The following is a 15,983-nucleotide window of genomic DNA, read 5'->3' on the forward strand; positions in this document are numbered from 1 at the left end:
GGTTTCCTTAGTCTTGTTTGCAAATCTCTCTTAGTTCCTTTTCAAACAGTATTTTAAATTTATGAGGATTAGTTAATTCCTTAATTAGCATCAATGTGTCTATAGTTCACTCTGAAGATATTCTGAGGTCATTCAGTACAGTGATACCTCTAGTTATGAACTTAATTCATTCTGGAGGTCCGTTCTTAACCTGAAACTGTTCTTAACGAGAGGTGTGCTTTCTCTAATGGGGCCACCCGCTGCTGCCACACCGCCGGCACACAATTTCCGTTCTCATCCTGGGGCAAAGTTCTCAACTCAAGGTAACTTCCAGGTTAGCAGAGTTTGTAACCTGAGGCGTTTGTAACTCGAGGTACCACTATAGTATCTATAATGCTGCTCGGACAGCTCACATTGTCCTCTGTTGCTTTTCTCTCACTTTATTTTCAAGTACTCTTGCAGTATTTTTTTAAGCATGCAGTTTGTTGAAGGTAGGCATGTTGGTTGCTTGGATGTAAACTGATGCAGTGACAGATCCAGGAAATCCTGATTCATTTTTCAAGTTGGTTACAAAGAGAGAGGTTGTTTTTTTTCTTGGGAAGGAGACTCAGATTAAAGGTGTATATCTTTTGTTCTGATTTAGTTTCCATGATACTTCCTCATAGCATACGTTCTCTAATATGCTCTCATTTCACCCTTTCTGAAACCACAATAAAAGTTAAAATCTTCGTAGAATATCAATGAGCCCTCTATAAAGTCTTTAAGGTTACAGCATCAACACTCAAATATGAATACCAGCTGAATGGTGAACTTGCATAACTTTGAGTACAAGTGGTTCGATAAAGTGTGGTACGTCACTGCAGTGTCATAGTTTACAGAAATGATATGACTAGGAAGACAGACAAAGTTGGGAACAATTTGAGAAACTTGGTTCTCCTTTTATTAATTTAAAAGTATTTAAAGCCTTTTCTGTGTTGTCAGTACAGATCAGTAACACACACACAGACACCCTACTCACACTGAGTGTGGGTATGAAGAGGGAAAGTTAACATCTCTTCAGTGTGATAGGCTTGATTGAATTTGTACCGTATGTAGCTCTATCCAGGCCACTTAGTAACATTACAAATTTAACATTCTGTATCACTCTGTGTAAACAGCATGGTATTTCCTAATTAGAATATAAGTGTGCATTTCTGATGGTCTCATTTCATTTGCAGAAATGATCAGAAGGTTAGTTTACTTTTCCTTATTAGGAAAGGCTTTTTTAAAAAAATACTTAGAACAAAATTGAGGGAGAACATAATGGATACTTACAAAATGGTGTGGTGTAGAAAGTAAAGAGGGATAAATCACCCAGTCTTATCATGCAGTAACGTGATAAATTGAACCCAGATTTGAGATTTTAAGGTTCTTAAAATAAGCATTGAACTGAACATGCTTTCATTGTAACTTGAGTTGATGATGGTTGTTCACACCAAAAGAGAGGGAGGATGCACATAATCCCATCTCTTAGTCCCTTAAATCCTAATTTGGCTGTACTGTACTGCGAAACAGCCCATGGCTCCTGCTGAAGCTGATGGGAAAATGTGAAAAAAATGTCAGTATGCCACTGATTAACTACATGCTGGCAGTAAAGAGCAGGGGTTGGCTATCACTGTTGCATATTAAGTCTAGGAAAAATGCCTTGGAAAATGATTTCTGTCCTAAATCATGATTTGCCTATCGTTTGATCTTATACGTGCAGCACTTTGAAAAGGCAGAATCTTCAGGTTGTAGAATGAACTGTGCTACTTAAGGTAACGTTGTAAATCTACTTCCGCATCTCTTCATTTCTCTCTCTCCCTCCCCCCCCCCCCCCGTAAGTAAATAAGCTCATGAGGGGGAAATGATTTAGCTCTGTTTCTGAGGAGAGAACTAGTTTTCTGTTTGCGGGGAGTCTTTCATTCCATGAAGCATTCGAAAATATCTTCTGCTTGTACTTTGGAGTGGTGCAATTCATACCACCATTTCAAGAGCCTACCACCTCACTCTTCTATGCTGAATTAATTAGGATCTAGACTACATTAATTAGGAGGCAAGTTAGTGTCTGGAAAATGCCACATGCGCAAGACTTTCAGGTTTGTGAGTCTGTGTGCAGATGGGGAAAGTATTAACTGCAATATCATGGAACAGGCTGTTGAAGCATGCCTTCCTGGGGAAGCAGCCAGACCCATTAAGACCTACCCAGCTATCTAATCTTGCATACTGTGGATGCTGCTGTTCCACATTCTTAAAAAAGAAAGCACACTGAAATATGATGTAAACAAGAGGCTTGGCCAGTGATCTGAAGTATTCTGAAGGGGTAACAGTAGAAATCAAAGCATAAAGCAGCATTCTGTTCTTTGATTGTTAAAGCAGAAAATATTTTCCCCTGAAATCTCTTGTAACTTTAGGTATTATCCCCAGTATTAATTAATTCCACGGCCTCAGTATCTGTTCAGCATTCTTATCAGCCTCCAGAGTCTTCTCTTACAGCAGTTTTCACAGTAAAAATCTTAATGTGTTCCTGCACTGGTTCCTAAAGCCTTGCATATGTAGCTCTGGCTTGACTGCAAAACTCTTTTTAAAAGTTATTTGCAAAGACTGCTCTCTGTCTCAAGATAGGTTGCATGTTGCACTAGGTTATGTTATTCCTATGTACATTTAATTCAATAGGAATGACTGTGCACTGCATATGAACAGCCCCTGAATCTGTGACCAACCTCTGAGGCCCTTCTCTGTCTGCTTCCTCCACAAGAGCTGAGGAGGGTAGCAAGGAGAGAAGAGACCTTTTCTATGGTGGCTTCCTATTTGTGGAATGCTCTCCCCAGGGAGGCTTGCCTGACACCTTCATCACATATACTGTATTTTTCGCTCTATAAGACGCACCAGACCACAAGACGCACCTAGTTTTTGGAGGAGGAAAACAAGAAAAAAAAAATTATGAATCTCAGAAACCAGAACAGCAAGAGGGATCGCTGCGCAGTGAAAGCAGCAATCCCTCTTGCTGTTCTGGCTTCTGGGATAGCTGCGCAGCCTGCATTCGCTCCATAAGACGCACACACATTTCTCCTTACTTTTTAGGAGGGAGAAAGTGAGTCTTATAGAGCAAAAAATACGGTATTTAGGTGCCAGGAGATAACATTTCTATTCTCCCAAGCCTTTGACTAATTAAGCAATCTATGGCTTTTTAAACTGCATTTGTGGAAGGGGTGATTGTTTTGTTTGTTGTTATGCATTTTTGTGTTTTTATACTGTAACCCTTCTGTGATCCTTGGATGAAGGGTGGTATATAAGTTTATATAGTAGTCAATATTATCATCTGTGCAATTGCATTGATTCCAGTAGTACCCTTCTGGCTCACAAGAGAGCCTGACCTTTTAAAATGGTGTTGCAATCATGTTTGGAGGCTCCACTAAGTTTTACCTCCATTCTAAAGCTTGAAGAACATGTTATCATACTTACTGTTTTCGGCTCAAAGGGGGTGGGGATAATTTGCCCTAGGACACTAGGAGTTTAAAAACCCACTCAAAGCTATGTTACCAGTCATTGTAAGAAGAGTAATTTTTTTCTGACTGTGAACCAGACCACAGTGATCTGGTTCAGCTGTACTGTTAAGCCATGGCTTAGCATTAATGAGAATGAGTCACAGCAGCCTTTGGTTCCTGTACTTTCCTCTGCTCTTCTTGTCTGTATGGGTTGCAGCAGCAGAATTGGTCTGTGGGGCCCTTTTCTTTCACCTAAATAAATGTGACTATGTCTGAAAATATGAGGGGAGTGTAGAGTGAGTTAGTTAATAACATATGTTATCTTATCATGAGACTCCAGATCTTCTGGTGGGATGTTTTGTTTTGTTTGCAAAAAGGTGGCATACAAAGCTTTTGTCAATTGGCTTCCTGAGAAGGAAAATCTGCACGTAATATTCTATCTAGTCAAAGCATTTAATAGAGTCTAAGGAGTTTAAATTAAACAGTGAGATAGATAAATTAAAATTGTGAGCCTCAGAAATTAATGGCATGCACAGAGTACATCTGCCTCTCCAATAAGATATCTGTTTGTATTTAATAAGATGAGTCCACAGCAGTAACTTCATTTTGAAGTATAAATACATTGGATTTTATCCATTGCCAGTCCAGCTTAGAGGAGACCCATGACTAATTTAGGTTTATCAATTTCAGTGGGTCTGTTCTGAGTTGGACTAGCACTGTCTACAACCACATGATATATGGAATCACTGCTGACATCAGGTGATTGGCAGGTCAGCAACCCCACCCACCTGTCAAATTTGACCTGACGGGTAGGGTGATACCGATCTAGCAAGCTAGAAAAGGTTCGTCACCCCTGCTGTAGGCTATTAGGCCTGGGAGAGAAATATGCTCAGGCGGCAACACTTGCTGGATCCTAGCATCTTCCTGTAATTTCTTAGTTGTCTGTATTGCAAATTTCTTGCCAAGTGCCATTGTGGTAAAAACAATGGGCTGTACTTAATGCATATGTTCAGTTGTCATAATAGTGGTGCCATTATTGCTTTTGAATTGAGAACTTTGACAGGACACTCAGAGAATGCTAGACCTGTTGACTTCTCTGCTACACCCAGGGATAGCTATTGCCTTATTTTTGACACTTCCCTTAGCACCTTATTTTTGTGTGTTTGTCTGAGGGAGTGAACGTATGCCTATTGGAACATAGACTATCTGTAATAGGGGAAAGGGCATAAACCTATTCCTAAATACGACTTGAAATGTTCTAAGTATATGCTTCATTCTATATTTTATGTGACTGATGTAATGCTTTAAGGCAATTTTTCTGGACACTGATTTGACTAGTCTTCGTACAACACTGATCTGCAGCTAGTTTTTGTGAGAGATTAAAAGATAGTAGGTCCGGCTTGTTTCCCCCACTCCTCATGAACTCAACAAATTTCATTCCTAGAGCTCTCTGTTAGCAATCACTTCCTTAATACATCCTGCAGACAACTGGGGTCGGGGGCAAAGTGTTACTCTTCAGAGGTCTTGATTTGGCCCTGTAGCCTCTGTTGCTATTTCGAATGCAAGGTAACATTAGGGGGAAAAATGCTGATTGAAACTGGCTAGTGTTAGCTTGTAAAGAGCTTTGTGACTGGTTACTTGTATCAGGTAAAGAAGATGTTCAGGTGGGGAACTTTTGTAAATTAGTGATAACATGCCATAGGTTGCTAATACCTGTATAGGTGAGACGGCATTCCAGTAACCTTTGTGGGATTACTTGCAAGGTTGGGCTATTATGCAGACATTAATTTGTGATTTTCTCTTTATTTTCAACAGCGAAGCCATTTACTCAGCTGGTGAAAGAAATGCAGCTTCATCGAGATGACTTTGAAATCATAAAAGTGATTGGGAGAGGTGCATTTGGTGAGGTAAGATACCATTGGACCTCGGTTTTAGATACATTGTCTATTGTAAGTTTTTGGTAAATATACTGCATGCTTTACTTTCAAACTGTTTCTCTTTTAACTATTTTTAGTTCATTGGACTAAGTGAACTCCAAACCACAAAAGCTTATGGCACAATAAAATAGCTTGGTTTTAAGGTGCTTCAGGAATCTTTATTGTATTTGCTAAATTAAACCAATTCCCCTGCCCTTTTAGAATATTTAACTCTATAGCTTCCATAGCCTAGGGGTGAACAGTTCATACATATAGGACTGAATCCAGTTGGGTCCTTCATTTTGTGGACGGGCTTTTGATCCAATGGAGGCCTCCACTAATGGAAGAGGAGAAAATACAGTTTTCACTGATTTTCCTTGCAACCCTAAAAATCTGCTCCAGAGAGTTGAAAGACAGCATGTGCAAGAAGAAGGAGAAATTGGCAAAAAATTCCCTCCCCTCCACTTGTGGATCAAAGATGCTTCCATGACACTATTGAGTAGAACCCATAATGTGTTGGAATTCCAGCTAGCCTAGCATGAGGCAAAAAGTTTGTAGCGGCTAGTGATCTGAATTGTAAATTTTACAAGTGCACAGGAAAAAATGTTAGGTTTTATTGATGGGGATATAGTGTGAAAAATGTAGAGAATTATTTGTTAATTATTTTTTATTGAGGCATGATTTTGGAAATCACATCTAAAGATAGTAGCTAAATTAGCAAAGTGATGGTAAAGAGACATAACGCATAATGTTTAGTCTTGAAGATAGCATTCTGTTAAATCCAAGGGAATGTATGCTTCCATGATAAATGGGAGTGGAATAAATGTTTTAAGAGCCTTCTCAGTCATATACAATACTGTGAGATTTATTTTGGTAAAAGGGCTATCTCGGTGTCTGGGCAAGTACTTCTGCCTTCTCAGACAGCACTTAACTAATTGTACTGGATCCCGGGAGAATGTTGCATGCTGAAAAGAGTTCAGGGTGTTCTTTGGATTCATCAGCAAAATCTGGCTGCAACTGCATAATCCCTTTAGGTTCTTCCTAGGCTTGTGTATGGGAACTGGGAGTTCTCATTTCCTACCCCCTTCCCAATAGCAACTCATTACAATGCACCAGAAGCTGGTTTTGAAGGTTGCTGGAGCTACCACTTGCTAGGGAAGCATGCGGAACTGCTTCTGAACTAACAAGGGCATTGCTCGTGCAACTGGATCTCTTGCATTGGTGTTATATTTCCATGGGAGATTTAATCATTGACCTGCGTCAGCATCCTTGATTTCTGGAAACACAAGCGGAACGGAAAGAGAATTGAAAATTGTATATCAGTGGCATTTCCAGTCCTAGACCCTGAACTGGAAGTCCAGCCTTTGGTTCATAGCCTTTGTTTATTGCATGGTATTGGTTCCCTGACAAATCAGGTCTTTAATTTATAAAGGGACATTTCCAGTCCTCGGGAACACTTAGGAGGCTGCCTTATACTGAATCAGACTCACTAGTCCATCCATCTCAGTCCTGTCTTTACTGTTCTTCAGGGTTTCAGACAGGGGCCCTCTCCTCCCCAACCTGGAGAGGCTGGGGATTGAACCCGAGGCCCCCTTCATGCAAGGCAGATGCTCTATCACTGAGCTACACTTCCATGCTTCTAGTGGTTTGTAGGAGAGACCATTATACTCTTCAGAGTATACTCTGCGTCAGTAGTCTAGGAATTTTATTTTTTGATTCCCTCTATAGCATTTTGCAAACTTAGAACAGATTAGCTAACCTGCAGCGGCACTGTTCTAAATAAGCTATTACTATGTCTTTTAATTCAGACCATTACATTGTATTTTTGTTAGATAAAAAGTTTACATAATCTTCAGAATGGGAAGCTCAAGTCTTTGTTTAGAAACCATTGATTACAACACTATTGAATTAATAAAAATGACATTTTGGGTTGTGGAATGATGTGGCTTAATATGGTGTGGCTAAGCAGCATGCATGTTCTCCCATCCCAACAGTTATATTTGCTGTGATGATGCTACTGATTTTGCTTTTGGTGTTCTCCACATCAAAGTGCAAAGGACAGGTGCATGTCTTGTAAATATGTAGGACTGTTAAAGGCCCAGGTGCATGCTCATTGCATGTTTAGGAAAAGGTATAGGTAATGATGTGCTGCTTTGGCTTCTGATTGGTCAATAAGGGAATGGTCTCTTTCTGCCATGTGGATGAAGAGTGGCTGTGTTTACCTAACTTTAGGTGCTATAGTGTTTTAGAATGGGCCCCTCTGGCTCATCTGTAGAAGGTGACATGTGTGGTGCTGTGTTTTGGAAAAGAGACTAGATAAAGGAGAAAATATTAAGAAGAGACCACAGTTACCTATACTATCAAGATATTTTATTTCTGCTTACAACCGTGTGGTCTATTTTTATAATGCAGTATGTAGAATGTGTCCTAGAAAGAGAGGATATGCTTCAAATTCCTTTAAATAGGAACCCATCAGTGAAGCAATCGGTCAGTTTTTTGCTCCTGATGTTGGTGTCTGTTCTAATTTGGTGGAGTTCCTGTATCCTATTTTAGAGCTTTACCAGCTCCTGGCTTGTATATGGTGTATGTGTTTGTCTCTCATATAGCATTTGCAACAGAATATGTTCTTTTTCTCCTTGTGTTTTCTCTCAGTGGCTTCCGATTTGGGGAAAGGAACAGAGAAAAACATCCTGTTATTCTACATTTCTGTGGTTTCCATTAATTAATTGAGTGATTACCTATTTTATTACTATTGATGATAAGATTTTTTAAATAGCAGAACATTTAGTTTTGATTTACCTTCCCTAACCCGGGGGTGGGAACAGTCCTCCAACTGATCCCTCTCCTTGATTGGAAGAGGTTTTGCATTGTGACTCTGCACTTAAGTTCTGTCCACAAACCCAGGAAGACGGGTTTTCTTGCTGTACTTTAATCTTTAATCTGGAAAGCTGTCTTAACATCTATAATCCATGGGATCTTAAATAGTTTTAGTTTATTAGAAATTTATTCAGCCTGAGAAGTATTTTAAGGATTCCTCCAAATATAGTACATACAAGTTAGATATATTCTGAAATGCACTAGAACAGTAAAGCATGTTTGTGAAAATGCTTAGACCAGTTTTAGATTATGCAAGTGCTAGTTTACATTATATAGCTTTCTTAATTAAATAACATTGTTCAAAAAGTCTGAAAATTAATATGTATTAATATGATAAGCATTTAATGAAAAGGTTAGTGTACCCATGTTGGCTTTTTCAGTTGCTTAATGTCACACCCCCCCAAGAAATACTTCCGAACAATTCTTTATATAAATAAGCCTCTGGGGCTAATTTTAGGTTTATTGGTGTTCATTATTTCATGGTAAAGGCAAACAAATTCATTATATTAAAACAGAGAATCGTGCAGCAGCTCAAATACATAAGGTGGAATTCAATGTAACAAAGGTCATTCCATCAGTGCAAACATTTGTGCTTGCCTGACAGAACAATTTCCTCCTTCATCTCTCTACACACTATTCTGGGGCAGTGTTCGAAATTAGCAGGGCACCAGGTGCATTTTGCACCTAAAGATTTTCCATTTGTGATCACCTCAAAAAGTCTAGGTGCCATTTTTTTTGCGTTTGGCTGACACTCAAGGATTAATGAAATGTATGTGTTTTGAAGCCTTGAAGTATATGTTAAGGATAGATAATATGTTAAGGAGTTTAACAATAAAGAGTAGAGTGTTTTGAAAACTCAAGTATGGTACCGGTATTTTTATTGTAAACACCAAATTAAACATGTATTAACAATTTAGGCTACAAACATGATACTAAAAATGTATCACTTTTGTGAATTGTATATTAATCCATGCTTACTAAAATAATAAATAAAAAGTGTTGCACCCACCCCCCGGCTACTAGACATTCTGTTTTGGTACCCACAACCCAGGTCCCAGAAGCCATTTGGCTCCTAGCTTTTCTACTCCAGTTTTAACAGGGGTTCTCCTGACCCTCCAGAGTAGATCTTGGGGGAGTTGTGGCGGGAAGCAACATTGAAATAGCAGAATTCCTTGAGCTGGCTGCTACTGATAGTTGAATCTGGTCCCTGTTTTATGCCATAAGAAAATGTTAAGTGTTTCAACGCTCAAAAGTTTGTTGCAGCAAAAACAACAAACAGAACTACCCCCTCTTGTCAACTGTGTTAAACAATACAGCCTGATCTTCACATTAAAATACAATGTTCAGTTTACACCTAGTATTTGAGCTTGCTCCCAAAAGTTCTAAACATTATTTTCTGGTACACAGAGGATTTGGGGTTTTGGTTGTGTGGTGCAGCCATGGTTCCACTTCCTTAAAAGCCACAGCTGCTTTGTATTGATAAGTCCATTGTGTCACACAAATGGACAAGGACATAGAGGGAAAAATGACTTCAAATCTATTTTTCCCCTATAGAATAAAGAGCAGAATGGTTCTTCCCTCCCCAAAAGAACTCTTATATATTTTGTGAGCAAGTAAGAACACTTGGTAGCTGTTGTTTGCACATTTTAGTCTAGACAGTGAATTTTATTCAAAGTACAGGCAGCAGCTTGGTTGTCAGTTTAAATGATTAATGACACGCATGTGTGAAAAATACTATATTTTTCAAAATACCAAGCAGCAGATTGGATTGAACAGGGAATCATATAAAGGGATAGCTGCCTGTATAGGTTATTTATCACTTCTGCAACAATACATTCCATGCCTAATATGAGCAAAAATCCAAGAGTTCAGTATAGCTAATCATTATTCCATTTTCTCAGTATGAAGACAGATTTAAAAATGCTTTTGTGTTTTCTGGATTGCTTTTCAGTGGCCAGAAAACTGATAATGAACCATGCAGATCATGCCTTAAGTGCCCAATCACAGTGCAAAGGTGTAGTTCTTTCATGAATGAGATACTGATGAAAATTCCTCATGTAATCTAAGCAGTAATGACTGCCTGATCTAGTGCCCAGATTTAGACAGTGGCTATGGAAGATGTACTGCTACATTTGCTGTTGCTGCTGAAACAGGCATAGGGCATCCATCAATTTCTGTTTTGTTTTAACCTCTTGGGTCCTAAAACCTTATTGTGCATAACCCCTTATCCCAACCCCTTACAGTAACTTCTTCTCTTGTCTTCCTATGTTGGAATTGTGTGTCTTCAAGGAGGGATATAATCTCGCACTCATCAATTGGTTTATAGGCATTAATCTTAATACAAAGGAGTTACTCCTCATTCAGATAGATTAATGCCACCAACAAAGTATATGAGCTGTCTGGGGGCAAATCACAAATTTGGGGGTTAGAGTTTGTATAACAGCTAGGTCATAGGACTGAATTAAGAATATACTACTGACCCACCGCATGCACTAGTGCAAGCTAGTCAATACAGCACGCTCAGTTACAGGCAGCCCCTGTTTACACAGGGGTTACGCATACATCGGTGAAATCATGTATAATTGAAACCGTAGAGAAAGCCTGGAAGTACCCCATCCCACCCCTTTAGTGATGTTTCATTGACACCTTTATGAAGTTTCTGAGTTCTGGCCCAATACATGTATACATGTTTGCACACAAATGAATGTATGTAAACGGGCTGCCTGTATAACATGACAGTATAACAGGAAGAAAAGTTTTAAAAATGTAAAATAGAGAAACATTGAGACATTGAGGCTTAATTCTTGGCCTTTCTGGATGATATGTAGACCCATTTCAATCTGGCTTTAAGTCTGGCTTTGGAAAAGAAATAGCTTTGATGACCTACTCCAGAAACCAGACAGTAGGGAGTGTGCCTTTCTTGGTTTTGTTGGCTGTTAGTGCCTGTCATTGATTATGGCATCCTTCTGCATAGCCTGGCTGGGCTGGAACTTAACAACACTGTTTTATGGTGCTTCCATTCTTTTCCGGAGAGGCTGTTCCCGAAAGTGGTGCTGGCGAACTTCTACTCATTCCCTTGGCCTGAGGAAATCTCTATGGGATTCTGTTACGTCTTCCATGTTGTTTAATATCTGTAGTGAACTGCCGGAAGAGTTTGAATGAAGATTTGGAATTGGGTTCCGCCATGCAGGCCAGACGGAGGTGCTCCTCAGTATTTTGGTGCTCCAGAGAAGTCCATGGGGTCCAACAAGGCAGCCTGGTTGCTTCAGCACCACAGAGAGCTCCGATGGAGCAAATCGCTCCAATGAGGACTAGAGGTCACCTATGATTGTTTGGGCCTCTGCCTCCAGTTTTCCTCTCCTGTGGTTTTTTTTAAAAAAATATTGGGGGTGGGGTACTCAAGGTCACACAGTACTGGCACCCCCCCTGCTTAAAAAGTGTGACACTTAACTTTAAAAACTTCTTGGTGAGTAGCAGCACCCATTTTTCTAGGGGGGAAAAGCACTGCACCCTACGAGTTGAAAAACTTCAGATGCAAAGGTCCCTGCTCTGGTTCTATGGACTCTGGTGATATAGAATCCACACCAGCAGCCTTGAACTTAACATCCTCTGGTTCAGAGGGTCTCCGATCACCACTGTTGGTCTCAAAGACAGAGTTGAGTTCCTAAGTCCAGTGATCCTGATTTGGTGTCCTAGACTCTAGAATCATGGCATTCTAGTCAGTAGAGTTACAGTGTTATATGAGGCAAGAAGCCAGGGTATAAACATTTGAATGAATAAATTTGCAAGGCTAGGGAGGGATAAAGGAATATAGTTGGAAACTTCTAAGTAGCTTTTTTATTATGAATCGTAGTATTTGGATTTCAGTGCATTTTGTTGTTTTCTATTGGCACACACAGTTGTGGCTTCTGTGTTTTAGAACTTAGCTCTGCAACCAGGAAACCTAGATTTTAAAAAAGAAAACAGTCATATACCAGATAAGCAGTTGATATTAGAAATTTCATAATTTCTTAAATTATAAGCTCTGCTTATAATTGTATGTCAGCAGTAGTGAAAAGCTAAACTAATCCTACTTTCTACTGCTCTTTAGAACCTGCTAGTGCTTGCTTCACTGATTTCTAGAAAACGTGCAATTGTCAAGGTGCCAAGACTCATTACAGTGTTGTAATGAGTCTCCCACTTAGCTGCCCAGATTTTAAGATAGTGTGTGTGTTCTCTCCCAAAATTAACTTCAGTTAGTAGAAGTGATGATACTAGCCTAGGAAATAACATCATTGGGGGAGGGCTGTAGCTAGAGGCAGAGCTACCTGAGTAGTAGAACATCTGTCTTGCATGCAGAAGGTCCCACATTCAATCCTCAGCATCTCCTGGTAGGTCTGGGGAGAGACTTCCTGTCTGAAATCGCAGAGGGCCACTGCCAGTCAGTATAGACAGTACTGAGCTAGATGGACCAGTAGGTCTGACTCCGTATAAGGCAGCTTCCTATGAATGATACATTAGCTGTAGCCAAAGGGTTCCGCCCACCCCACCCACCAAAGTGTCTCTAAAATGCATTTCATTGAGGAGCAGTCTCTTCTCTTCTTGTGACAGGACACCCACAGTTGTTTCTATTGAGCTATGGAATATAGGGAACTTCCACATTTCAGGTCAAATTTATTTGGCCTTCTAACCCAACGTAGTCTCTTGCATCACTTGCTTCCTGGTGCCTTTTAAGTAAAGCTGTCAGAGATGAGTGAAACATCCTTAAAGTCCTGGGTTAGTAACTGAGTTTTAATTGGAATCATATTTTGAATAAAGCAAGAGATGGAGAGCCAGCAATGCTGACTTTGCTGTGCAATCCAAAACAAAGGCAAAGAATTATTGAATCCCTTCTTTATCAGCATTAGCTGTGACCAGAAAGGCTGACCAAAAGGCTGACCATTCCTTCTGAGACAAAGGCAAAGGAATCCTAGAAAGAAACCAAGGTGCTTAACATAAAACATGTTTCCTTGCATCCAAGGTCTATGCTTAGGGCCAGATTTGAATCCGTGGGTCACAACTTGCTTTTCTCTTAACCTTTTGTCTGCTTTGTTCATTTTAGAGGGGTGTATGTGATCACTTTTATTATAATTGAATTAATCCAGAATAACTTCTCTGTGCTTGTGCTCAAGTCAATAGCGTTAAAGAAAATTCGCAAGTACAATTTGCAAACATGGAGCTGGAGCTGGAAAAATCTTGGGCATTTAAAAATTGTATGCTGCCCTAGGATCTAGGAGTTTCCAGTGCTTTGCCAATCTGACACATGCTGAAGAATGGGGACAGGTTCATAATCTCCACGGCTCTTTGAGCCACCTAAACTGTGTATGACAGAGTGATAAAGGTTGCAGATCCGTATTAGGAGTGTGCACCCTAAGCTTGGACAGATGTTTTTGTAGTAAAATCATGTTGCTACTAAATACTCACATATAGGTCATTATGTGCATATCTTTCAAATACTTGTTTAATTTGGCCCCCTTCAAACTGGTGGTGTCTAATTTGTTTCCTTCTAGGGTACTAGCTCTTGTTTTATGTGTGGTTACTGCATAAACTTCTTATTGACTAGAGGAGCAGTGTGAAATTTCCAACTGGTGGACCTAATTAGGTCCGGCAGGCTTCCCCATTTGGCCCCAAGGGAATTTTGGCTAAGCCATGCCCACCTGCCTTACACCTGAAGTCATATATAACATCAGGAGTGGTGCAGGTAAAGGTGCAGCTGAGCCAGAAGGATGTGCAAAACCTTATGCAAATTACTGTGTACCAGGCTTCACAAGCTACAATAACCAGGTGGTTTCTTAAGGTCTAATGAGTAGCTAATCATCAGTGCTTTGTGAATTATGCCTTTGCCAGTGTGGTTTGATTTCAAACCGTGCATGCAGAAACAGGCCACTTGTCAATATCAGGTGCTTTACAGCTGGCCCACAAAGGGTGGTGGAAATAATTACCTTACCTGCTGGCCAGATCCAGCCCCCCCCCCCGCCGCCTAGAGACATAGGGCTGGATCCAGTTGTGCTTTTCTGTTTGCAGAAGGGACTTTTATCCAACTGATGCTTCTGCTAATGCAGGGGAAGATGATTTTCATCAATTCCTTCTCACTATAGCAGCCCCCTGTACCCTGAAAATCTATTCCATAGGTTGGGAATCCTTCCAGAACCTGCTGAAAGTGGTTCAGGGGACAGCAGGGGGAAGTGGGAATCCACACACACACACACACACACACACACACACATCTCGCCGAATTATTTATTTTTTAAGAATTCTTCACACCCTTCACCATAAGATCCCAGAGTGGGCTTCACCAATATAATGTTCAGTTATTAAAACCAAGAGAACAATTACAGTTATAAAAGTGTCTTCTGTTAGTGGACACTTCTACTAAATCAAAGACTCTTTCATGAATGGAAGGACATAATAATATGCATCCCATAATAAACAAATACTGCTGTTTTTGGTAAATAATGTGCAGACAGTGGCCATTTTGTGCTGGGGTTCCGTTCCTGACCACCACGTTTGTCGGTGGAGTGTGTATAAGCATACCTGCCCCATTAAGCCTCTTTTTGGGTCCAGAAGCACCCAAATCGGTGATCGCCCCTGAAATGGTCATCACCTGTACAGGCCCCCCACATCTTCATATAAAAGGCTTCCCATTTATTTGTTCATAAGTATTTGGTGACACATGACACACTGTTTACCCTTAGGATGTGCAGGTTTGCATGTGTATATTTCCTAGTAGTCCTTATTTAAATATGAAACTGATTATCAGTAGCATGTTGGTCTCCCCCAAATTTACAGTAGGGTGTAATGTAAGATGACATTCATATTGTGATATACTTTGTTCATCAGAAAATGTATTTCATTTCAGAAGTTATCAATCCATTCAAAATTGTTAAAATGTCATTGACTTCATTTTTTAAAATTTTAAATCCAGGTTGCAGTTGTTAAATTGAAGTGCACGGAACGCATTTATGCAATGAAGATTCTAAATAAATGGGAAATGCTTAAAAGGGCAGAGGTAAGTGCAGTATTTCCAATTCATACATTTCTTTTTTTAAAAAAAAATGGCATTAAAGAAAATCACAGTGAACTTCAGCCAGATTAGAAAGAATTACTGCATGAGCATATAGGAGCTTGATTCCTCCCTGCAAACCCCCCCCCCCCAAGTGAGCTGCTTTAATGCAATCAAGTCTGACAGTCCCTTCGAGGCATCTGTTGTTCTCAGCAATACTGTGTATTCGTTTACCAGACAGTCTGCCCTAGTTTTTTTTACCATGAATTATATTGGCCAGATTTTTGTTTACTATAAAACCAAGTTAAAGACTACATGGAGGCTTCAGATTTCAGTTGCTATGACATACAGAGCCACATGCTAAATGCATTATTCAGGACAAAGAATGTAAGTTTGTGCAATTTGAAAGTCAAGTCTTCAAGGAGGATAGTTAATTGAGGGAGGATTTTTTCAGTTCCTTAAAAAAGATCAGAATGTATTTGTGAAAGGAAAACACTGATCCCTTAATAAATGTAAGACTTGGTTCAGAAATGTTATAAATTCCTTAATAGACCCTTTACATACCTTTAAAAAGACTGGGACACAATATGCTGAATAAAGCATCTTAGCATAGTAAGCATCACAGTAGAATCAGTGAAAAATGCATTAGCAAAAAACTAAACAATGATAATTTATAACAAGACA

General features: G+C 39.7%; 1 protein-coding gene across 7 annotated transcripts in view; it reads left to right on the top strand.

The window, feature by feature from the left end:
* CDC42BPB (CDC42 binding protein kinase beta) overlaps nucleotides 1-15,983 on the top strand; it is a 91,672-nt gene that overhangs the window by 19,803 nt on the left and 55,886 nt on the right. For all 7 annotated transcript variants that reach the window (XM_053368122.1, XM_053367842.1, XM_053367922.1 and 4 more), the window contains exons 2-3: nucleotides 5,301-5,392; nucleotides 15,222-15,305. In XM_053368122.1, coding sequence (XP_053224097.1) covers nucleotides 5,301-5,392; nucleotides 15,222-15,305 — 176 coding nt within the window. The remainder of the gene's footprint in view (nucleotides 1-5,300; nucleotides 5,393-15,221; nucleotides 15,306-15,983) is intronic.

This window comes from Podarcis raffonei, chromosome 1 (genome assembly GCF_027172205.1).
Source record: "Podarcis raffonei isolate rPodRaf1 chromosome 1, rPodRaf1.pri, whole genome shotgun sequence".
Taxonomy (NCBI): domain Eukaryota; kingdom Metazoa; phylum Chordata; class Lepidosauria; order Squamata; family Lacertidae; genus Podarcis; species Podarcis raffonei.